Source organism: Thamnophis sirtalis, unplaced genomic scaffold (genome assembly GCF_051295495.1).
Source record: "Thamnophis sirtalis isolate CommonGarterSnake01/CBP01778 unplaced genomic scaffold, rThaSir2_p1.2 scaffold_4, whole genome shotgun sequence".
NCBI classification, from domain to species: Eukaryota; Metazoa; Chordata; class Lepidosauria; order Squamata; family Natricidae; genus Thamnophis; species Thamnophis sirtalis.
The window spans coordinates 107421887-107447572 of NW_028261384.1; the positions used below are offsets into that span (position 1 = coordinate 107421887).

Consider the following 25686-nt stretch of genomic DNA (forward strand, 5'->3'; position numbering starts at 1 on the left):
GCTCAGGTTGACATGAATTTTATATAGGAGCCTCTGGCAGGGAAATGGTTCCTTGTGAGGACTGTAATAATAATAATTAATAATAATAATAATAATAATGATGATGATGAAAAAGATTAGGGGAAGATCACAAAGTATTAAGATCTGAAAATCAAATGGAAAGATCATGGTATATATAGGCTGTGATGGTCTCACTAGTTATTGGTGCCATGTCAAAAAAACTTGGTGGGCACTTCATTTAGAAAATCTAGGCATTGACAACATTTCTATCTTCAATTACAAAAGGCTACTCTCTTGATCCACACTTCGAATGCTACAACACTTCCAATGTTACAATATCCCAGGTTCTTGGAAAGAACTCATTATGAATGAAATATGACACCGTTTAAAGAAATCGCAGCTGTGATTTCACGGAGTTGTGTATATAATAATAGATTTTATGTCTCTTGTTGATATACAATTTAAGGTGGTGAACGTACTCCTGCCTCTTATTTTTCCTGTAACAACAACCCTATGAAGTAGGTTGAGCTCAGATTGGCTAATGTTACCCAGCCAGTTTTCATGTTTAAGAGAGGCCTAGAACTTACAGTCTCCCAGCCAGTGTCTTAACCACTGTTCCAAACCGATTGTCTCAACTATTGCAAGATGGCTACGCATTCTGTTTTCTTGCTCCTTTTCTGCAAAGTAATCAGTTCAGGAAATGATTTTAGACCTCCCACGTCCCCTGTTGCAAGTCTCAGTAAATGAAGAAGATGGCCATGACACATGCCAGCTGGATCCCATGTTTGGTTTCTCCTATGGAGGTCTTTCTCAACTTGGTTATTTATTACATAATGGCCTTCTTCAGATTTCTCCCATCAGTGAGGCTAATACTGAGCTCCCAAAATTGTAGCCTGCACTTCTGGAGAGAGTACAAAATGGGAGAAACTGCCTCATGCTCTTTATAAATCTAGGGAGAACAGATGCCTTGAAGGTTGATGGTGGTCCTTCATAGTCAGTCTTTGCATTCGAATCACAAGGTCCTGCCTTGAAAGCATTACAGGAAAAATTGCCTGAATTTGGCAAATGCCAAAATGCAAGAAGAAGGAAGACGAAAAGATTTCAAAGGGATTTTCACTCCATATTTCTCCCCCTAACTCTGAAGATCATAATGAATGGGGATTCCCATTTCTAAAAGCAGATGCTCTGTGCAATGTACAGCAGCCATGCTAACATACCAAATTAGTCGGACAGGAAGCTTCATTAGTTCAACTGTAAAACATCCCACAGAGGGTTCTCACAAGCTTTCAGCGCATGCTTGTTGCTTTAAATTGGGCCAGTTACCAGGGCAACGCAGCAGGAGAGCCCAAATGTGGGTCAGGAATACGCTGATGGCAATGGATTAGACTGGCTGGGCAGGGGCCATGTAGAAGGAGGAGCTGCTGGCTTCCTCTGCCTGTCACTTCCCATCACTTCCTTGGAAGCCTTGTGACAAGCTGACCTATCAGAGCTGCGCTGCAAATAAGCTGAACTGAAGTCATGTTCAAACATCCATGTTAACCTCTTTATTTGAAATTTATTACTTTGTACCCTTGGCTAACCGTTGCAAAAATAAGGATCTTGTCCAAAGATGCTGTGTGATTTCCTACAATTTGAGAGGGAAAACACACAAACTCTGTATGGGAGCCATTAAAAAAACATGAGGGTTTTCTCTATCCTTCAGAACAATTTAACATGCCCAGTTGTTTTTTCAACCAAAGGGGTAAACTGTGATTGCATGTTAGGCCTCTTTCATTTAATACCCATTTAAACTCATGAAACATGAAGTTTCTGATTCTAGCTTCCACTGCCCAGCGATGCCTTTCCTTCCTGTATGCAGATGGTACAAATATTCTTTCATTCTCAGCTACAGAGCTGAAAGAGCCCTCTGGGTGTTCCCAAAGATGGTTTTTCAAGAGGCAACTGGACTTTTCTCAAAAGGCAGCTGGATTTACCAGATAATCCAGTTGCCTCTTGAAAAAACACTTGGGACAACCGTGACCTGGATGACTGAGAATCTCCATAGACCTCTGGGTATTAGTTCCTTTTTTTAACCTCTGCCCTCCCTCCAAAAAACCCAGTTAATACATAATTTGAAGGCCAAACATGCAGGCTTCTTCAAGCATGTAATGAAATGTGGCTGGCAGGTAAATATGCATAAATTAGAGTAAGTAAAATAGTTTAAAAATCTGAGCATTATTTTCCAAGTTTCATTTCTTGTTGGACACAGACTATGCATTTTATGTGTCTAAGAGATTTCATGATTTCCAGATTGTTTTTCAATAATTAATCTTTTTCAGAGTACAGTACTGTATTGCTAAGATGATATGTAGTGCCACAGGTCTATGGTACTGTAGATGTAGTTAAATTGAAACTCCAAAGTTCAAATTATTGATTGAATTTTCATCAATGGTGGAGGCTGGTAGTCAGAGTTCAACAACATCTGCAGGACCAGAAATTACCTCTCCTGTATCAAAATCATTTTAAGAGATTGTCTTTTTGAAAATCCACAACTTCTGGGGAAGGAGAATGAATAATAAATTAGTCCAGACTCTCCATTAAAAATAAATACATCTAATAGATTCTTACCTTTTATTCAAGATAGTATAGTAAACCATTTAATCTTTCTCTCTCTCTTTCCACCTCCCTCCCTCCCTCCCTCCCTCCCTCCCTCCCTACCTACCTACCTACCTACCTACCTACCTACCTACCTACCTACCAGTGACGTGCAGTGAGGTTTATGGCTGGCGAGGCACTGACAGAGGGGTTTCAAATTTTTTTAGACTTGTGGACTTCAATTCCCAGAATTCCACAACCAGGCATCTTCAATTCCGATTTAAAGCAACAGCATTTGTTTTTCTCCTTTGCGAAAAAGTTTTCCTTCATTCTTTTTCTTCTCCCTCACCCTCCTTCCTCCCTCTCTCCCTCCCTCCCCCCTCTCTCAAACAGACACGTCCCTGCTACCTACCTACTGATAGCTAGCTATCAGTGTGAGGTCCTTAGTGCTATTTGAGGTTAGTTGTTTTATTACCCAAATGCGTAATACTTGCATCAGTGCAAGTAAATGTGGGGTTTGCTCCTTGTTTACAAACTGGTAGGGCAATTTACTATATATAAACAAGGAGCAAACTTCATACTCATTTAATATGATGCTGTTACCCAGTTGGGTAGTGAAACCTTTGCAAGCAAAGCAAACTTAGAGAGCACCAAGCACTCAACAGTTCAATCTTGAGTTACATATATTCTTTTCTATTGGAGATATATCAATATTTTGTGATTTCCTATATGCTCTGATTATGTGTCATCATTATCATCATCACCATCATCCAGAAAAGAAATACCCAGGCATAGGAAGTAGTGAGAAGGAAGTTGTACTTTTGTGTATTAAATGAATATTGTGTCTACTCATCTTCTGGGGATCTTAAAAGGGTCCTAGGATCAGACTCAGATATAGCAGAGTCCACAACTTCTCTAAGCAACACATTCCACTACTAGGCTTATCTTGAGTCCTGCAGCTCATATTCCTTGTTGTGACCTTTCATTAGCCCAGTGTCCTTAGCTCCCTCAGTTATGTAATTGATTGTCGCCGCTGATTTAAATTGCCTGTAGCTTCATTAGCAAAAAATAATGTTCTCTTCTCTGCTTCTTTCAGACCTAGCAGATAGTAGGTCTCAAAGTGTTCCTATTGACCTGCATGATTCCTGTGATGCAAATCAGAACAGCCACCTTGCTTGTTTGGAAATGTTGCACAGAGAACACAATACTTAATTCATTGACTTGATTCATTTACAGGGATTTACATTTCAGACTTTCTTGTCCAAGAATTGATCTATTGGAACAGCTATAAATATAATGTAAATTGTAAATATTAACAAACAAAATATACAGCCATCATAGAATTGAGCCATTGATCCCAAGATAGTTCACTCTTTCTTGACTTTGGCAACTTTTAAGGTGTAATATTCAACTCCCAGAATTCCCCAGCCAGCATGTTTTTATGTACTTGCATGCTGATATCAGGTCTCCCCCTCAATCTTCTTTTTTTTTTTTTCTCAACTGAACACCTTAAGTTCTTTAAGCTTTTCCATAAACATGATGCTTTCCAGAAGAGTTGGGATGCTGGATAGATGTTTCCCCACCAAACTTCCCTGAATGATATGAATTTAGGCATTTGGGGGTAGTTAAACGGATGAATTGACAGAAATAAACAGAAACCATTACCTAAGTAAAAAGGCTGAAACATTTTTAATACCCAGAATTGATGAGAGCTGGACAGCATATAAGTGATGATGATGATAATGATTGTCCAAAGATAACATTTGCAAATGGCTCATGCAGACACTTCCCTGATTTTAGTGGACTACAGTAAGGAACAATTGGTACAGCACAATCAAATTTACAAGGTTTTGCTCTTTTAGCCAATCTCAGTCAATAAAAATAGTTTAGTTTTCACGTGGAATTCATTTCCTGATCTGGTCACCTACTGGAGCTGACATGTAGAATATGCTTGCACAACATGCTTAGCATGTTGGTATGAACCGTGGGTAAGTTACATATCCAGTCATCCAATCTCGTAGGGAGTGGATATTTTGGATAGCAGCTCAGCCCTTTTCATGTTTTTCATATTTATACCCTAAAATGTCAAAGTCCATGCCCCATAAAGCATAGCAGGGGCAAAAAATACAGAGAAAAACAAAATGGCTGCCAAAGACTTATTTTGCAGCTGCCACAATCATTACCGGTAATCTCTAGCTGGAGATAGGAAAATGGATTGATTTCAGAATAACCCTGGGTGAAATTCAGATGCAATAGGGAACTCAGGATAAAGTTCTTTATGACTCATCTCAAGTAGAAACAATGACGAAGATATTTGGTGTTAGCTCAATTTTGTCCCAAGGTCTCAAATTGAGTAATACAGAAGGTACTGATTAGTATGTGTGTCAGGTGTTGGCTGAGTAGCATGATTTAACTGCCTTAAGAAGGTGGAACAGGAAACACTGCAACAGCCAGGCCACTCCTCTTAATCTTTCATTCTCCAGAGCTTCAGTGGCAATGAGGGAGGCCTCCCAAGGAGGACTTGTGATTGATGTTGTCTTAGGTCTGAGACTGTAAGATAAGAGACCCGAAATCTCTTCTCATGGAGTGACTGTTAGAGTGAAGGAGACAGACCACTGATGCCATTATAGATGTTTCAAAATGTGGTGGCCCAAATCCATGATGGGATAGTTGCACTGGAATATAATTAAACTTATCTTGAAATTGCTGAATTTGTTGCTGGGTATTTTTCAGAGCTAACTTGGAATACTAAGTATTGTTGCTTCTTCTTCTTTTTTTTAAAACATAATTTCATTAATAAAGCAGCAAAAATAAAGTACATGCTAAAAAAATATGAAAAGGGTGCAAGAAAGCAACTTCCCCAAAAGTGACTTCCTACAATGTTTATGACAAATGTAAGTTCCACATCTCTCCATGACTTCTTCATCGCAAAACTCACGTGTTAACAATAAGCAAAGCAAATTAAGTAACCTGTTCTCCAATCTGTTTATCAGCAAGACAGAAATCTAAAATATCTAGCTTAATTAACATAAAATCAACATTCCACATCTTAATTCTTAGCTATGACACAATCCTATTTATAAAGCATAAAATATCTTAATGTAAAAAAAATCAAAAATCCAATTTAATGTAACATTGAGAAACTTTTCCTCTTTACGTGTGAAAAACCCCAGTACTTAAATATTAATAGTTCCCTGAAAAAAGCCACTCTAAATGCAACATATCCCGTTCAAACATTTTAAATCTTAACTATAAATAAATTCACAATTCAGAAATATAAACTAATTCCATTATCATAATAGAAACAATGGATTAAAATATAACGAGAAATGACTTGTCCTTTATAGACAAATGTTCATTAAATTTCTTTACTTAGAATAAAAAACACAAGTATTATCAAAGCTAAGAAATGATAACTTCTTAAAATATAATCAAATTTAGTATGCAATATTTTCCAATTACAATATCAATAAATCCCAAAAAGAGCCACCCAAAATAATAACATATCCCATTTTTATCCCTGGTCAAATAATCCAACAATGTACAAAACATCACTTCTAAAGCCCTTCATAGCATTGCACTGAGTTATATGAGGCAACTTTTTTTGCTACTTTCTGATTCAAATCCCTAGAGAAGGTCTGTCGGGGCCTTCTAGTTTACAAGCTCCATGGGGTAAGAATCAGATAACAGGTTTTTTCAGTGGTGGCCCCCATTTTTTGTACTACCTTACCCCCAGAAGTGAAAATAATTCCCCCTTTCCCTATATTTAAGGGACATATCAAAACTATTTTAATATAGCAGTTATTTGAACCCTGGTTTGTGTTGGTATCTTTTATTTTATTTTATTATGGTTTTAGTTGTGTGTAGTACCATAGCTATGTTGTATGCTAAACAGGGTTGATTAAGGTGGCTTGGAAATACACTAAATAAATATTAGTTGCTGAATGACAATGGCTATTTGTATCATCAGAACAATGGCTTTCATTTTTTCCTTTGGGAGGGAGAAAGAAACTCAGATGACATACTGCAGGCTTCAGTTATAAGTATCGTCCAAGTATATACGGCTAAGTATATAGGCCTATGTAGAGTATATAGGATTTCATACAGGATTTGAAATCCAAAATATGATTTCTTAAAAATGCCTGCTTATTTATAATCTTTGTTTCAATGGTGTTTCTATGTAAAATGACCCTTGGCATTGTCCCTATTATTTTTCACTGGGCATCTGGCTTTCCCAGATTAGGATCTTTCTATTTTTATGCCTATCATAGGGAAAAATAAAAAGGAAACGATAAAGACCTTACGTCTGACAGGTCCAGAACCAAATCCTTTTCCTAGGAGTGCTAGGATTAGTTTAGTAGATGGAAGTAAATAGGAGATTATGAAATCATTGAAATGTCACCAAAAGGAAAAGTGGGGCTCAGTAAAAGTGGGAAGGTATGAAGAGGAGAGATTGTTCCTGAAATTAAAAAAAACAAAACAAAACAGAGCAGGATGTTGTGCTGAAAATGAAATGTGCTATACAAAGTTATCCAGGTCACTTAGCAAACAAGAAGGAAAGAGTTCTTAATGCGCACTGGCCTATCTCGATCATAAAAATCCCATATTGCGTGTGACTGCATTTGCTTTTTTTCCCCCCATCGGTGTTTTGTTTTTGCCTGAAATGCAGCTGGAATGAAGTCTCAACCTAGTCAGTGCAAGATGGATTTTCCTCCTTTTATCTTTATAGCTTCTCTTGTCTTCACTATAAGCTTTGTGGGGTGAGATCTTATCTTGTTAATAAATTGTTGTATATAATGATTGTGCTTTAAATAATTGTATATTTACAAACGAGGACTGGTCACATGTTTATTTCTTTTTTTGAAGCTTATACCGCCATCCATCTCTTAAAACAAGTGACCATATATAGCGGATGTGAACATTACACTGATTCAGAAGAGAGTATATTGAGATCAGTTCAGTACTTTATCATTTATATCCTGTGCTCTTTATTACGCAACAGAAACCAATATATTTATTTAACACCTCCTTTAATTCAGTGAATTCAGATTCAAAGTAGGTTGCTGGCAAAAATAGCTAGTTGTTTTACCAATTCTACTCTTTAAAGAAGATTCCCATGAACATGAGAGGTTCAACTACAGTTGATAACTATGATGATGATGATTATTTTTAAATTCATGTATTCTGTTCTTAGGTGGAGCTTCCAGTTATCTGCCATCCAGAATGTTTATCAGGCTAACATCTGCTCACTCCAGCTGCTGGTATTTCCAAACTGTTTAATAGCTGTTCTTGCATCAACTTTTCCTTTGAAAAGCTAAGCAGTGGGTTTATGAGGTGAGATGAGTGGATTTATCTTGCTAGCAAAGGTAAGCAAAGGCCTTGCATTTTCTTCTCCCAATAATTTCCAAGTTGACCAGTGGCTTGATTCTAGTACTTTCTCTGAAGAGACGCAGTTTTGCAACGTGATATTTTGTGAGCAGAAAAACTGAGTTCCTGAAAGTGCTTTTTCAGGTTAATTCTTAATCAAAGGAAGATCAGGAGAATGGATGTTAAAAGAAGAAAGAGAGAGAGAGAGAGAGCATTGCTAAAACTGTTTGGAAATGGTGGGGGGGGGGGACTTTGACAGAGTTTGGTGTTTACAGTGCTCCAGTAAAAAAAAAAAAAAATCAGGAAAAGAGTTGGTATATAGCTGTTTCGACTTGGGGTCAAAGTCCTGGGGCTGTCTGGGAGGCCAAGCCTGTTTTTCATGATCAATGGATGCCAATAGTTAGTGACCTAGTTTATATATTTAATAGTTTGGCTTATAATAACGAGGACTTTCACATGGCATTTTCTGAAGGCACCAGATACCAATGATCACAAACCAGCCCCGGGACTCCTGTTCGATGTTGCTGGTGGGGCACCCAGACTTATCTCTCTGCCTCATTTTCAAGAAATTGCTTGGATTCCTTCATGTTCTCTCCTCCCCCCCCCCCCCACCTCTGCTCTGGGCATCCAAGCCATCTTCCCATGTGCTGCATGAAAGCCCACATATTAAATGGCTGCCTATTTTGAATAACACTGTGGCTCACCTCAGAAATATGGTGAAGTGGTCAAAACAAGGGGTGGGGAGTGGAAATCAGGACATCCCATAATGGGCTTCAGTTTCCCACTAACCCCTTTTCTTGTTAGCACCTGTCTCTTTCTCCAAATCATCCTGCTTTCCTTCACCAGCATTTCCCCAAATCCAAAAAAAAATCTACACATACCTCACTGCTGGTATCTTCCATGCCCCACTCACCATTTTTCAAAGTTGGCTTTCAGTTCAGCACAGGGGGGCTCCTCTGGGGGAGCATCTGGAGTGCCTTGTCCTTTTGCAGGGACTTCTGGCTGGCTGGGACTCTGTGACATGTTGCAGCTCCTGGTCTCTGTGTGCTTGAAATCTGTCCTGATCAAGGGGAGCGAGGAGCATTCTGGCTGGAGGCAGCCCTGCCCACCAGTCATGCGGGAGGGGTAGACAGATAGGCTGGGTGGGTGGATCTTGGGTATGGGAGATATGCTTCAACAGCCTTCACCGCCTGGTTTAATTTGCAGAGCTTAGTTGGGAGAGGCACCATCTCTCCCACGTGAGGATGGATCTGCTATGTGGGAAGAGGGGGGGGGGGAAACGATGGATGGTGTCTCTGGCCTGGAAATGGCCTCAGGTCAGATCCAAGGAGACCAGTCCTGTGAGCAGGAAAAAGAGTCTGCATGGGGAGAAGGTGATCGGCAGATGCTTGCTTGGAATTTTGTTTTTTTTGTACAAGTTCAGAATAATCACTACGGCTTATGGAGGAATGTCAGGGTTTCCAGCCATCATCCCAAAGGAAGCTTATATTAGCTGATGGGTTGGGTTCAGTTACTGACTAAACTTCAGTTATGATATGTGGACATATTGTACCGTGGAATATATGTGGGTCAGTGTGCAATAACACAATGCCCGTGACCCATGTTATTATTTCATCTGGCGAAGTGGAGATGGAGAATTTACGAGAGGCTTCAATCATACATTTACCTAAAGAGGAAGACAGGGGCCATCCTATCCCACTGTCACGACAGCTGTACACAGAGACTGGCAGGCTGGAATTACTCCATAGTGAATAATGCCACTCTGCACATGCTCAGGTTTTAATACATAGCACTGAAAGCAAGGAACTTAGATTAGATACCAAGACCAGGGACTGCCTCAGGGAGAATGTGCTAGTGAAATTTTCCATAAACTTTTAACCTGCCTCAGACTGAATCTTGAAAGTTTGGTTGCTTCTGTGTGAGCATTGCTAAGATCATGAAAGAGAGGGGGGGAGGAGGGGAGAAGGAGAAGGAGGAGGAGGAGGAGAAGGAGAAGAAGAAGAAGAAGAAGAGGAGGAGGAGGAGGAGGAGGAGAATGTGAAGGAGAATTTCATGTTGGTATAAAGCTGGGAATTTTGGTGCATGGCAGTTATGCCCTGTTAACTCTGAGATGGATAGATCACACCAGACTTTTCTACTGTGCATAAAAAATTGTACAGGTAGCTTTCAACTTATGACCACAACTGAGTCCAAAATTTCTGTTGTTAAGCGAGACATTTGTTAAATGAGTTTTGCCCCGTTTTACAACCTTTCTTGCCAGTGTTGTTAAGTGAATCACCCACAGTTAGTAACCTGGTTGTCGTGAATCTGGCTTTCCCATTGACTTTACTTGTCAGAAAGTCACAAAAAGGTGATCACATTCTGTGACCTTGGGATGCAGCGTCCATCATAAATATGAACCAGTTGCCAAACAGCTGAATTTTGATTACATGATCATGGGGGATGCTGCAAAGGTCGTAACTGTGAAAAACGGTCACTTTTTTCAGTGCCATTGTAACTTTGAATGGTCACTAAATGAATTGTTGCAAGTTGAGGATACCTGTATTTGGGTTGACCAAAACAGTCCAGAACGATTGTTATTGTAGTAGTTTGGAAGTTTATTTAAGTTCAAGGAGAAAAAAAAAGAGTGCATAGGTGTTTGCTCTGTGTTTTTATTAGTTGCATAGCCCATTTTCCTTTAGGAGCTCAAGGTGGCAGGCACGGCAGTCTCTCCTCCCTCCCCCGCCCACCCTGGCCCCCGCCTCCACAACAACCTTTGAGGGAGGTGGGGTTGCTGGGAGACTGTGATGAGCCCATGTCCACCCAGGGGCCTTCAGCCCCACCTTCTTTCCCTGGCCTTGACGTACAGGTGGCTTGTGGCCAGAGCCTTCATTGGATCTACTGTCTAGGAGCGGAGGGGTGCCTCCCAGGAGAGATAAGCAGCTTTGTGTTCATAGCTTAGCCATGATGTCTTTGGGTATATAAGGATTTTTAAAATTGGTTAATAGACAAATTATGTGGGCGGATCTGGCAGCACCGCAAGATCTTCTTCCTGTCTACTGAGTATTAAGACTGATTGAATTCAGTAACTCCTGGGTGCATATGCAGAAAAGGGTGATTCCATGAAGTGGTCTAATTGTTAAAGGGATGTGTGCTGCAAAGATTGCTAATGCAGGTGGTCCTCAACTTACAACAGTTCATTTAATGACCTTTCAAAGTTACAATGGCACTGGAAAAAGGTGACTTATGACCGTTTTTCACAGTTACGACCTTTGCAGCATCCCCATGATCATGTGATCAAAATTAAGAATGCTTGGCAACTGGCTCATATTTATGACCGAGGCTGAGTCCCAAGGTAATTCAATGGGGAAGCCAGGTTCATTTAACACCCGGGCTACTGACTTATCAACTGCAGTGATTCATTTAACAACTGTGGCAAGAAAAGTTGTACAACGGGGCAAAACTCATTTAACAAATGTCTCTTAACAACAGAAATTTGAGGCTCAATTGTACTCGTAAGTTGAGGACTACCTGTATTCAATTCAATCCACAGTTGTGCACAATTTTGTCTTAAGACTGAAGAGAAAATATAAATTTTCAACAGTATCCTAATACCACCACCACCACCACAACAACAACAACAACAAAAGCAAAGAGGAAACAAAAGCTTTAGGCAACATATTTTGGGAATGTGCCCGATCTGACATTATCTATTGTTTGGAAGAATATTAGCTTATCTTTGGACACTAAAAAGAAATGGGTTTAGGAAATGAGAGAGAAAAGCAGCGCAGGACAGTGTGAATTTATATGATCAACATCAGTGCACAAACTGTAATTGACCAGGAGTGCGTGTGTTACATAAAAGCTCCATGTTTTCATTTCCTCCTTGACTCCTGGCCAGAGATCGAAATTCAGCTACCATAAAGAGATTGTGATTTTAAAAAAAAATATGGGTCTGTGCTGACCTCTGGTGGTCAGGAAACAAAAATGTAACGTTGTAAACGATTCTAAAAAATATTTAATCAGGTATTCAGAAAAGCTTAACTTTTGGTGACGTGGGAGGAAAGCAGAATTATTGTCTTCTTAAAAAAATATTAGGAATGGAGTTGGGGAGGGTACAAATATATTCAAAATACAAAGAATACAAATATGTTCAGTATATCAGCATAAGGGTATTAATTCCAGTTGCAGTAGCAGTTATTGGATTAGTGACAAGAATCTCACAAAGTGTCTCAAATTCAAGTTAACCAAACACTGCAATGAAGCCTTTTGCAAGTCTGTGTTGAAGGTGAATATGATTTGAAATTTTCCAGCTGAGATTTCAAAACATTTAGTATTATTAGCTGCTTAGAGTCATATTTATGTATTTATTAAATCTATTTGCTGGCTATCTTGCTATGGGACTACTCTTTTCACATACATGAAATGGGTAGCCATAAAAATCTACCAAATAAATGTACCTATGCATTAGATTTAAACTCTGTTCATTTAAGAGTACAAGATGGCATAGAGAGCATTCCCTTTCCACTCAATTACCACTAACCCAATAAAGAATGCAAGTCAAAGTTATACTCAAAGGCTATAAACCAGAGGTGGTATTCAATTGGTTGTGACTGGTTCTGGTGAAGTGGTAGTGAAAATTTTGAGTAGTTCAAAAAACCAGCAAATACCACCTCTGGCTACTCCTGCCTCTATCTATTTGTTGCCTCCTCTCCGCTGATCGGCTGGGTCTTCTTTTGTTGCCTTCTTTTGAACAGAGTTGGAAAGCAGGTTAGTGGGGTGGGGAGGGAGTGGGGATTTTGCAGTATTCTTACCCTGCCATGCCCACCAAACCATGCCACTCCCACCAAGCCACGCCCAGAGGACCAGTAGTAAAAACATTTGAATCCCACCACTGCTATAAACCATAATTGTGGGTTAAATTCATGCCCTGGTTTGTGCAACATGCTGAGGCATTGAATAGGATCCTGTTCTGCTCCGGGCAATGAGGGTTCTGCTCGGGCAGCCAGTTAACTCCACGCTTGGGAATATTTTTCAGATCAAGTTTATTGTCAGGAATCCTTAATAACAAAACTTACAGTTCAGTAATGAGGTTCTTCTGACTTTCCCTGATCTGTCCCTTCACGTGGTGTAAAAAGACATTAATTCCTCTAACCCATGCTGCTGGTACAAAGCTGCTTCTGCTAGTGCTGACAGGGATTCAGTGAGTGCGAAGCAACAAACAATTTCCCGGGCAAAATACCCACTGCCCAATCAGGGAGCACAGATGTGGTCACATGTTCAGATCCTCTAAAACTGGGTCACAAACTGGCTTCTGTGTAACTCAGTCTACCATTTTTGCAAAATCCAATTGTAGAGTTGAAAGAAGTCATTAAGAAGCCACACTTAAGAAGACCTTTAAACCATTTTTGAATATTTTTAATGTTACTTTTGTACAGAAGCAGTATTTCACTAGAAATGAAAAGAAAGTTCAACATAAAATCAACCGTTGGAAAAGGAGGACAAATAAAGAGTAGAAAATGTACACTGAACACAAAAAGAAAATAGCTTCATGTTGCAGTGGAACTGTGATGGTTATTAATTCCAGTATTACCTTCCTCTAGTATAGTTTATTCAGAATGTCAGCCGTAGTTGTAAAGACTTAAGTGGCTGCATTCATATAAAATGCGACTCTTGATTTTAATTAAAAAAAATTTAATGGCTAATATGTTGAACAAGCCCAGACATTTGATAAATTCAATGTAGTGAGAGAATCCATGAATTAGATTATTTCATGAACTAGGCTGAGCATGTATGAGAACCCAATCATTAACCTGGCTAGAAGATCACTTCTGGGATTTGTGTACTACATGGAAGTGCATCTGGGATAGGTTCACACCTCTTGACCACTGTTCGTACTTGAGCCACAACTGCATTGTGACTGGTACCTTGGATGGGGGCAATTCGGGTTGCTCCGCTATGATAGTAACGAGTAGCAGTGGCATTGAAGGGAATATTTGCTCTCATTTTCATGCCACCCATTTCCAGTTCACAGTGGTGGTTGGGTGGGACTTCAACTTCAACTGTGTCAGAGTAAATGATTGATTCACTCCGTGTGTAACCTTTAGTCCAGTTGAATGTTTTCTCTGATGAAATGCCCCAGGATATTCCTAAGACTTCAGGTATCCCTGCTGTCATTGTAAAGCCTATGCCCTGAGACATGGACATGCCAACATCCCAGCTATGTTCAGAGGTCACTGTTCCTGATAAGGTGGTTGACTTCTTCACTGTCCTACAATCATAGTTGGTAACTTTGCTAGAGACTATGGATATGCCTGATTCAGTGAATGATCCATGGTCTAGAAAGTACTTGACATTGGAGATGCTCTGTGAGCGATAGTCTTTATTAATGGTCAGGACATCATAGTATTTATAATAGTACTCCTTACCATTCCAGCCAAGGAAGAAAGCTTGGTTTTTACTATCTACCTTCCCTAATCCATACTTATTTTTACCAACATATAAATTTATACCTGCACATGTGTTGATGGAGTTGGGTGGGACCTTACCCCATGAACCCGCTTTCCAGCTTAGGGATTCAAAGTCATGTCCATTCACCAAAATCCAGAACTCAGAAGTGGAATATTCTTTGTTTCCGAATGGGTAATAGCAGTAAGGACCCTGGCTGGGACTGTAGTAGCCAGCAGCACAGTTTTGTTCAATGCAAGGATATTCCCATCTGCCAGCATAACTATTCCAGTAAGGCACAGCTTCAGAAGGTATAGATCCTGGGAATAAAGTCCAACTCATAGTAGTTCCGTAGAAAACGCTAACATTTCTACTAGAATGTTGGATGTCATCATTCTGGTCTTGAGCACTGTTGGCTTTATCTGAAAAGTGAAAAATATGTCAATCAGTTAATTTTAATGAAGAAATATAAGCATATTTTCTGGAGATCTTTCTCAGACATGTGAGTAGTCTATTACTGTATGTCTATGGAGACTCTCAGTTGTCCAGGTCATGTTTGTCATAAAGATGCTTTCTTTCAAAAGACAAGAACGTCCAGTTGCCTTTGGAAAGAAAACACCTTTGGGTCTGTTACTGTAGGATTCTAACATAGTTCCAATCCATCTGCTAAATCATTTGTTTATATATTGATATTAATGCATTACTAAACTACTATGTCCAAGACTTTCTCATGGCTTCATGAAATAAAAACTGAAAAATCATTTGTAAAAATATTAAACAATGCGACTCTGCTCATCATTTTTATTTGTTAAAACATATAGGGTTTTTCCCCCCCATGAAAAACATTTTCAATTGATATCTAAGGTCTTTTTGGGTCTTCCATAACTTTTATAAGTGGGGACATTCTTCAAAGAAAAAATATCAGAAACATTGATCTACTGCAATTTTGGATATTATTTTTGTAGGTTTCTGTTAATTTTAATGGATGAAAGTTATACTCTGGGCTAGAATTTGTATATGACCCTTATATATGCATACACTATATGTACAATCTATTGCTTGTATTTTGTTTTGGTTTGTAATTGTTGTTCTGCCTCCCATTTGAACTTCAATTCATAAAGTATATAATCCACACCCTAGATGAGGAGAGGGCAGTGTCTTCACTTCACTTGTACTTTCTCTTTCTCTATTGACAGAGACTTGCCAACATACAATCAGTATTTAAGATTTCAGCACTTGAGATTCTTTATAGGGAATAGTATGAGACCTGCTTCATCCAAATGCTCTACTCCTGGTATTGATATATGGAAACCTTACTTATATGGATTTCAATTACCAGAATTCCTCAACTAGCATGATGCTAACCCAGAATTTGATGATTTGCTGGTCACATAAGATATTTTGGGCAAGTAAACTTTAAACAAAACAGTTGCAATATTTAGGACGTCTTGGAATGTTATGACCACCATAGTCTATCTTGCTTCTGTCCACAGTGCAATTTCATTTGGTTGTAGAACGGATTTCAATGAGATCAACTCAATACGGTTCTTCAAAAAAGAAGCTCAAGATGAAAAAATTTGTAGACAAAAGGAATTTCTCCATGGATAAAGCTCACTTTATATACCTGGGATCAACTGAGGAGGATTTTTCTTCACTGTTCTCTTTTGGAGTTCAAGATTACTGTTGACTTCAGTGGCCAGGGGCCCATCTATGATCAGTGAAAGGAAGAGAGTGCAGAACAGTAGATGCATCTGAAACACAAATCAGAAGATCATTTCAGATTTTGGAAACATTGCCAATAAACTGCTATTTTATTAATTCCCTGAGGGGTCCCTGCTAGTGCTCTTATGTTTTAAACACAAGTCTTACATATTAAAAAACAAAGAATAAACTTTTATTCAGGCACTTTTAAAATATTTAGCTATAGGTAAGTATGGCTGGAGCTAGAAAAATGTGGTCAATTTGAGTAGTAAGAAATGAGGGGGGAGGGAAATGCCAGGCTTTTGAACATCAAGCCAAAATGATTCAATGCACATTGCATAAGCTATTTTTGAAGACAAGAATTCCCCATTAAACAAGTCACCAATTCAATTTACTCTTAAGTAACTGTCCAAAAAATCATAGATTGAATGACTACAGCGAACTGGTAACTTACTATGATTGACTGATTGAACTGAATTATATAGTATGGAGGAGAGACATTTATATTTATTCAATTTACCCCCCCCCTTTCTGCAATTCTTGGAGGAAAGGAGTATTTCCATTACATGCCTTGTTGCCAATTAGAGTGGAGAAGTTGTCTATAATGAGATGAAGCCCAGGTGTACTAGATGTGGCTGCTAGGGCCAACATAACTTTAAAAAATGACATTTTGATCTCTAGCAGAAAAAGATGAGTGGAAGTTTGCCTTCCTGGGCATATGAAGATCAGGCATTTCAGACTCATATATAAGATGTAGCTCAATTTTTACCCCAAGAAGATGGTTTTTAGAGAAATCACCGTGTCACTCTACTACAAATAATAAACTACAAAGACAAGGCTACTGAGCAAAAATAGAGGCACTGATTTTAAGCCGAAAAACATCAGTAAAATGTCACCAGGATATTTATCTGCCCTTCTTCTAAAAGACATCTATCCACAAGTCACGTTAGGTAAGCTGCATGAAATACTGAACTCCTACTAATTATATTTATAATGGCGGCAACTTACCTTGGGATCTCTTTCAGAAGTCCAAGGCTTTTGATGTGGCAATTGTTGTCCTATTTATATAATTTACAGAGGGAAAAAAAAAGGGTTACGGGGTGGGACTCGTCTTGCAAAGAGAAAAATCCTAATTGAGTAGTGATGTGAGTTTCATAAGTAATTGAGAATATCCATTTCTGATTATCACAAAGTGGCACCTTGAGAATGATTTATGGAAAATATATCTCATGAACTCTCCAGTTTCTAAAGTAAATATTTGAGTAGAAATTTCAGGTGTTCGTTTGATGCTCTGTCTCATACTGAAGCCTTCTAGATATTTTCGGAAGCTTACAACTGGAGCCTTTTTGTCCTAGTCTTGTCTACCCCAATGACATTTGGTGCCACACAGGTTCAGAAAATGCTTGTTTTGTAGAACCATCTTAATTAAAGCACCTACAGAAAAATGAACATCCATTTATTTTATTCCCTTGGAAATACATCTTGTTAATGACCATTATCATATCTTCTGGCAATGAATTCAATAAATATGTATTGCATTAAGGAATACTTTCTTTTATCTGGATCAAATCAATTTCATTGCACGCTTCTGCTGTTCCTGGAAAGAATTAGGAAAATTCTGGTTAATTTCTTTTTTTAATCTTGTACCTAATTGATGGTTTTATTGTTGTATAATTGATGGCTTTATTATTGCTCTAAAATGGCAAACATTTCAGCCCTTTATTATAGGAAAACTGCCCCGAAGACTCTGACTTTTTGCTCTGTTCTGCTTCTCTTTGCCACTATGTGAGTTTTCATCTTATAAGAAAGAAGATAACAAAAAAGTCATTTGCCTGGATATTGTAACAGAAATGTACAAATATTGTACATTTGTCAGCCCATGTTCTTCTAAATGGTGTAGAATTATCAGAATGAGATTAATAGAATCTTATCTTCTAATTGTCTATAGAGATCCTCAGTCATCCAAGTAATAGTTGTCCTAAAGGTGCTTTTCGAAGAGGTAGCTGGACTTTCTTGTTTTTCTTTGAAGACATTTCACCTCATCCAAGAAGCTTCTTCAGCTTTGACTGGATAGTGAGGAATGGAAGGATTGCTTGCAGGCAGATACGGTAATCATTTGCATTCTTTTAGAGAGTTGTTGAAGCCACTTAGAGCTTTGTCTGTTTCGTCAAGGTCACCTGAGTAGTGCAAATGGGTGTGAAACCTTCTTGCAACTGCTGAACAGACTGTGTTATGTAGCTGTGCATTCTGCACAGGATGTTTTTTTCCACTGTCCCTTCACTATTGAACAGGCTGTTGGGGATGAGTCTGTGTGGTCTGCATAGTCAACCATTGATTTCCAACATAGTGGGTACGGTACTCATCTGGCTGGTAAATAATCACATACCTAGTCCATATCCTATGTCAGGCATTCTGATCTTTCTGTGTGATACATTATATGCACACCAAAGGATACCAAAATTATACCTCAGGAATTGCTGACTCAAGCTGTGGTGGAGGGTACATTAACCTGGCCACCTGGCAATATGCCAACTGCCTGCTCACATTTGACTAGAAGATGCAGAACCATTTTTTTGAAAAGTTTTTATTTTATTTTAATTGAACAAAAAAACAAAAAAAGAATCATCCTTCATTACATCTTGTAGAAAGTGTGTTGATTGGTTACAGATAACTTTCGTGCATTTCTTCCACAGTCATTACTTATAGTTCATATTAGATTATATATTTTATATCAAAAATCTTTGTATATCTTACTATCAATGTACCACAATTCTCATTTGACTACAATTATATTATGAGATTATCATATAAATGTGCTAGTTTCTAAATGTTTGAGGGCAAATTGTGTGAATCTGAGTGCCTAATGAGGGCTTCTATAGATTCTGCAATGCATATATCAAATGAATTGAAGTCAACAAATAGTCTAGAGCACTAAAATTGTTAGTGGCAAGGAACATCCCTTAATTTCCTTGCTAGTTTTCTTTAGAGATACTTTTCTTTTCTCACTGTTTAAAATTTGTGACTTTTCCTGTCTTGCACTTATCACTGTTATATAACTTTTACATAAGAGTGATCTTTAGTTAATTTTATACATATTAAAAAGTGAGTCAGTGGAAAAGTTTTAGATATAAATATCCTTGGAAATAAATGAACTTGGGAGCAGGAAAGATCAAAATATTTGAATGGAGATAACAGTATGAATTTATCTCTTTATCCTCTGAAGGCTATACTTGATACTGTATATTCTAGAGCTAATTATATGATCAATGTGTAGAAGTTGCTTAAGCAAGTAAGATATCATATGGAGAGGAGAACTGGAGTAAAATAGTAGCTCTTGGGGAGTTGGGTGTAAAACCTGATGAAACATTTTTTTAAAACCCAATTTCTAGTTCCAGGTTTTAAAGAATCCTAGCTATGTTATTAAGATGTAAGAACTCAGCTGGCTCAGAGAAAAAAAATCCAATGGCTAGTGGAAGGAGAACAAGTTCTATTTAATAAGACTGAGATTGAGTTGAAACTGGATTTACAAATGATATACTATAAAAATGACATGGAAAAAGAAGCTATACCGGCATACAAAAAAAATTGGCTAATGAAATAAACTGAAGATTACCTGAATAATTTTTCTATATTGGATTTACAAATTAGATATTAAAATGTTTAAAGATATCATGAGAAATAACAATTAAAAAGTAAAAATAAACTAAATTCTATGATATTATTTGAATGAACCAAGGATTAAGATTGTTAGAAGTAAAAGGAAAGAATATAAAGTTGGTATATTTGAACAAGATTAAAATGGATTTGTTGTTATTTCAGGTGGCACTTAATGGACTTTTGCTAACATCATGATAATATTTTATGGATTTGTTTGTAAGCAAAAAAAAATGGGCCATAAAGAGAAGACATTATTTGTTGATTTTAAGAAAAGATTACTAAAATTGTTTATTCTTGTTGGAATGAAGTGGGAAGCTACATATTATGTATATGTATATGTATATGTATATGTATATGTATATGTATATGTATATGTATATGTATATGTATATGTATATGTATATGTATATGTATATGTATATGTATATGTATATGTATATGTATATGTATATGTATATGTATATGTATATGTATATGTATATGTATATGTATATGTATATGTATATGTATATGTATATGTATATATTGCTTTATTCTTTATTTCTTTTCTCTTTCTATTTCTTCCTACTTTTTTCTGCATTTCCCCTATCTTTATTCTTTTATCTTTTTTAGTTTGCATTGGTTTTAGTTTTGTACATTTATACTCTTTAATAAAATTATTACATTTAAAAAAATGAAAATTCAATTTAAAAACTTTATGGAATCAAATTTTAAAACACAATATTTGCACACCATACATAAATACACTCATTCACCCACACACATTCATATATATATATATATATATATATGTGTGTGTGTGTGTGTGTGTGTGTGTGTGTGTTTATTTGTGCTGATAAATAAATAAAGGGAGACTAGTATAGATCTATTTCAAGCTATTTAGCTCTCATCAGCTAGCCATACCCTTACTGGGATTTGAACCTGGGCTATATGGCATACTAGGCACACTAGGCAGAGATCTTAGCCATTAGGCCACAGGCTCTTATCCGTTATCATTTTTCCCCAAAAAAGACACGAATAGCCTTGGAAGGACTTGCAGAGTGCTCCTGGGGAGGTGGGGAGGTGGGGGAAATCAGCAAAAAATGGCCCTTTTTTTGTCAAAATTTTTTTTATGCTTAGCCTTATGGAGGCTTATAGAGTGCTGCTGGGGGCTGGGGGGGGGGAAACAGCTCATTTTTCCTTATTTCTGTCCTTCCTAGCCCCCAGGATCTCCCTGAAAGCTTCCATAAGGGGATGCATGGTCATTTTGGTGAAGGGGGTGGGGCTTCGGGAGGCAAAAAAATGCTGTATTTGGTGTATAAGACACACCCATGTTTTCAGCTTCTTTTTTGAGGACAAAAGGTGTGTCTTATACTTCGAAAAATATGATATATTCTGATGGCCATCCCTGACCGGGGTGGAGATTCCCTGAAAACTAAATGGGGAACAAGCAGAGGTGGGTTCCTAACAGTTCGCACTGGTTCAGGTGAACCAGTAGTGGTAATTCTGCCTGGGTCATAGAACTGGCAGTGCCCAGGCTGGCCACGCCCCCAAACCAGTTCCCTAGTTGCTGCTGCTGCTGTTGCTGGCATGTTTTTTTTCTTACTGTTTTTTGTTCTTCATGCATGCGCAGAACAATTTACAGAACAATTTAGACTTTGCACATGCACAAAGCATGGACAAAGCGAACTGGTAGCAATGCCGGTAGGAACCCACCTCTGGGAACAAGGGTCCATTTGAATCTTCATTCTGTGAACACTCATTTTATGACTAAAAACAGATTACAGATATACCAAGATCTCCAGGTATCTTCTTGTAAGAAAACTGAGTCCTATGAAATCTTGCCTTGAAATGTATCATTGGTGGAATAGAGGGCATGTATATAACAATATCAAAGACATAGAAATGATATGGAAAGAGCAACTACAATTAGCAGATTGAGATCAGCATCTTGTCTAGAATCTTTAGCTATAGCACATCCCATCTTAAGAGATAAGATAAGATATGGCTAATTTTTTTAAAAAATACACAGAATTAAGAAGTCCAAGAACCAGAATTTTTCTAATCTTCAGGAACAATATGACCAGCTACTAGTGCAGAAATTTTAGAAGCTTGAAGGCAAGTTTTTTATCAGGTTTCTGTCTAACTTTAAATCACGTGAGTTCTCTAAAAACAACAGATTCATATTTCTCAGGAGATCAGAGGGCAGCCAAAGTCACCAAGGCCCAGCTGTAGCCTTCCACAAAGCCTTTAGATATTGGGAGAATCCAAAATATAGTAACAGCTGCATAATCTGCTCAAATATTTGCTTTATAATCTAGAGATAGCTACCTGATAGCATTAGCATAAATCATCCAAGTCCTCATATTTTCTAAACACACAACTTCCCATCCCATCTCTAAAACAACCCACTCATTTTATTATAAATTGCACTCCCTTCATTCCATTGGGTCAAATATCAAACAGAGAAAAGGAGTAAAGCAGCAACTAACTAAAGGATTGCTTTGTAAAAAGCTGTAATGGATTCTCAGGTAAGGTGGAAATCAGTGCAAATGGTTGGTGGTCATGCAAAACTTATTAACAACTGAGTTTAAAATAGTCTTAACAGATTTTTTTCCCTTGATGTTTTCTCAAAAAGCAACATACGCTGAAAACACTGCAAATATTTAGGACTGAACATGCCATAGACAATTTCATAGACATTAGTGTGGGATTTCGAAGTATTATTTTTAAATTTATTTAAAAATATTGAAAGATGCAGTGATAAGTGATCCTTTCAGGAGAAAACTCTTGTAAACTTCATGTAGGAAGGTGATTCAACTGATCAGATTCAACTGATCTGTCTTAGAATTGAGATTCTTCCAGCATGAGGGATTCACTTCCTAGAGAAAATGAATGGATATTTTACACTAAGATGCCACATGTTGGAATTAAATATAAAAATATCTTCCTGTTTTTACGTCATTGAATTATTCAAAGTCTAAATGTCTGAACAAGTTGAATATTACATGGTGGCAGTTTCATTTCAATTTCATCTTTTGAAAATATGAAATACTTTTCTGATCTTTGTTTTAGATGTGTCGTTTACTCTCTGCTCTGTTCCTGTTCCTAATCATCAGTGAGTCAGTGGCCAATGATGTGAAAATTAGCTTTAAAGTCCTAAACAGAACGATGGAGAAAAACATTCCACAAATAAAACCAGGTACTTAAGATTGGCACATGGAAAGATCTCATTTAGCATCTGAGCTAGTGGTGGGTTAAAAACTTGAGCAAAGAAGAGTCTATAATCTCAAAGATTATTTGTTCCATTATTGAAAAATTGTTAGGACTTTTTTTTCATATCAAAATTAAATATACTTCCATATAATACAAAACCTGTTGTGTCTTCAACTTTTCTATGTAACAAGCCTTCAGATACCTGAAGATAATTTCTTATGAACAGTCTAAACATCTGCAATGCTTCCTCTCTTTTTTTTATTACAGAACTTTTTTATTTTTCTTTAAAAAAACACAAATATATCATTTGTCAATCATTAAAACATTGAAGTACAATTTTTTTTGTTGTGTGTACCCCTCCCTCCCTCCACCCCCACCCCCCCTCCTCCTTCCCCCCCCCCCGACTTCCCAGAACCCGTACCCGGTATGGATTTTTAACTAACACAGTCTAAAATCTATTGAGAAAAAAGAAATAAAGAAATTAATGACATTCTAGATTGACCTTAGCTTCTTCTTACTGAACTAACTTTTAACAGTTTAAATCATTTCTGATCTTAAGCATAGGCTAACTGGAATTTCTTAGTCCCGTATTTATTTTGTATATAGTCAATCCATTTTTTCCAGTCTCGTTTATATCTCTCATTTGAATGATCTTTGAGATATGCCGATATTTTAGCCATTTCAGCTAAGTTTGTTACTTTCAATGTCCATTCTTGGATTGTAGGCAAGTCTTCCTTCTTCCAATATTGCGCCACCAACAGTCTTGCTGCAGTTATCAGGTGCAAAGTCAAATTGGTCTCTACCACTGTAAAGTCAGTACATATACCTAGTAAAAATAACTGAGGACTAAACTTTATCCTTCTTTTAAAAACATTTTGCATGACCCACCATATTTTTATCCAAAATGCCTTAACCTTTTGGCAGGTCCACCATATATGATAATAGGTAGCATCGAGAGAACCACACCTCCAACATTTAGGCTGTACATTCGGATACATAGAAGCCAACTTTTTAGGATCTAAATGCCATCTATAGAACATCTTGTAAAAATTTTCTCTCAGATTTTGAGCTTGTGTAAATTTCACATTTCTTACCCAGATTCTTTCCCATGTATCCAACATTATTGGTTCCTCAATATTTTGAGCCCATTTTATCATACAATCTTTAACTAATTCTGTTTCCGAATCCATCTGTATTAATACATTATATATCCTCTTTATATGCATTAAGCTTTGATCTCTTATTTGTTTAAACAGATTATCCTCAACTTGAATAAAACCAATTTTTTGATCTATTTTCCACCTAGCCTGTAATTGCCCATACTGGAACCATGTTTGAACTACCTTCTCCTCTTTTAATACCTCTAAAGATTTTAATTGTAATACCCCCCTTTCCGAGGTAAGAAGCTGTCTGTAAGTAATTCTGTCCTGTTTTTGTACTGTATTCATATTTTCAATTGCGTGTCTAGGAATTGCCCACATGGGTATCTTGTCATTTAATTTATATTGGTATTTCTTCCAGACCCGCAATAACGCTTTTCTTAAAATATGACTTTTAAAGTTCTTATCCAATTTTTTGTTGAATAACAGGTAAGCATGCCAACCAAATAGCAGATCGTGTCCCTCAATGTTCAATATTCTATCATTGGTTAAGTGAATCCAATCACTAATTACCGATAATGCCACTGCATCATAATATAGTTTTAAATTAGGTAGTTTCAATCCTCCTCTCTCACGTGCATCTTGCATTATTTTCATCTTTACCCTCGGCTTCTTTCCTGCCCACACAAATTTGTTAATACCCTTCTGCCATTCTAAAAGGTTCGCATCTTTTTTTAGTATAGGTAACATTTGGAAGAGAAATAAAATTTTTGGTAGAATGTTCATTTTCACTGCCGCTATCCTACCCAGCAAAGATAGGTGCAATTTCTCCCATTTTTTCATCTCTGTCTGTATGCTATGCCAAAGTGGTTCATAATTATGCTTATATAATTTCCCATTTGAAGTTAAAATGTTAACTCCAAGATATTTGACTTTTTTAACTACCTCACATCCTAGCATCAGTCCTAATTCTTCCTTTTGTTTAATATTCATATTTATAGCTAATATTTTGGTTTTTCCTAAGTTTATTTTAAAGCCCGACACTTGACCATATTGATTAATCATATTCATTAAAACCATACTGGATTCCTGCGGTTGTTCCAATATTATAACCAAATCATCCGCAAAAGCGCGGACTCTATATTCTTGCTGCCTAATCTTGATCCCTTTTAAACCATCCAAGCCCCGTATTTTATTCAACAATACTTCCAAAGTTATAATAAACAATAATGGGGACAAAGGACAGCCCTGTCTTGTACCTTTTCCAATTTGAAAAGAGTCTGTTAGACTTCCATTGACTATGATTTGTGCTGTTTGCTGTTGGTATATTGCTTTAATTGACTGTAAAAAATTATCTCCTATCTGCATTTTTTGCAGTATCATCAACAGAAATTGCCAGTTAACTCGATCAAAGGCCTTCTCAGCATCCAAAAATATAAACGCAGCAGGGATCTGGTTGTTCTTTCCCAAATATTCTAATGCATTAATAATTAATCTAACATTACTTTTCATCTGTCTCCCTTGTATAAAACCTGTTTGATCCGTATGTATCAATTGTTGAGTGACCAACATTAACCTATTTGCTAATATTTTAGTAAAATTTTTATAATCTACATTCAGTAATGAAATAGGTCTATAATTTTTGGGTTGAGTAGTATCCTGATCT

The 25686-nt window shown here is 37.4% G+C and overlaps 2 protein-coding genes and 1 long non-coding RNA gene across 6 annotated transcripts in view; 1 reads left to right on the top strand and 2 right to left on the bottom strand.

Moving 5' to 3' along the window:
• Positions 1-9308, bottom strand: part of LOC106542186 (uncharacterized) — a 16338-nt gene extending 7030 nt beyond the window's left edge. Inside the window, exon 1 of the long non-coding RNA XR_015696462.1 lies at positions 8823-9308. This is a non-coding gene — a long non-coding RNA (uncharacterized LOC106542186). The remainder of the gene's footprint in view (positions 1-8822) is intronic.
• LOC106542183 (natterin-3) overlaps positions 7763-25686 on the top strand; it is a 24464-nt gene continuing 6540 nt past the window's right edge. Inside the window, exons 1-3 of one of the 4 annotated variants that reach the window (XM_014057839.2) lie at positions 16203-17018; positions 18017-18176; positions 22780-22906. In XM_014057839.2, coding sequence (XP_013913314.2) covers positions 22780-22906 — 127 coding nt within the window. In that variant the 5' untranslated portion in view covers positions 16203-17018; positions 18017-18176. Of the gene's footprint in view, positions 7941-16202; positions 17019-18016; positions 18177-22121; positions 22236-22779; positions 22907-25686 lie in introns of those variants that run through there. The other 3 variants (XM_087713702.1, XM_087713704.1, XM_087713703.1) reach the window with 3 other exon arrangements.
• LOC148046044 (natterin-3-like) lies at positions 13313-17193 on the bottom strand. Its single transcript, XM_087713705.1, has 3 exons — positions 17077-17193; positions 15992-16118; positions 13313-14789 (listed from the first exon to the last, which is right to left on the bottom strand). The coding sequence occupies exons 2-3, from the start codon at positions 16116-16118 to the stop codon at positions 13738-13740; spliced, it is 1179 nt and encodes a 392-aa protein (XP_087569831.1). The 5' UTR covers positions 17077-17193; the 3' UTR covers positions 13313-13737.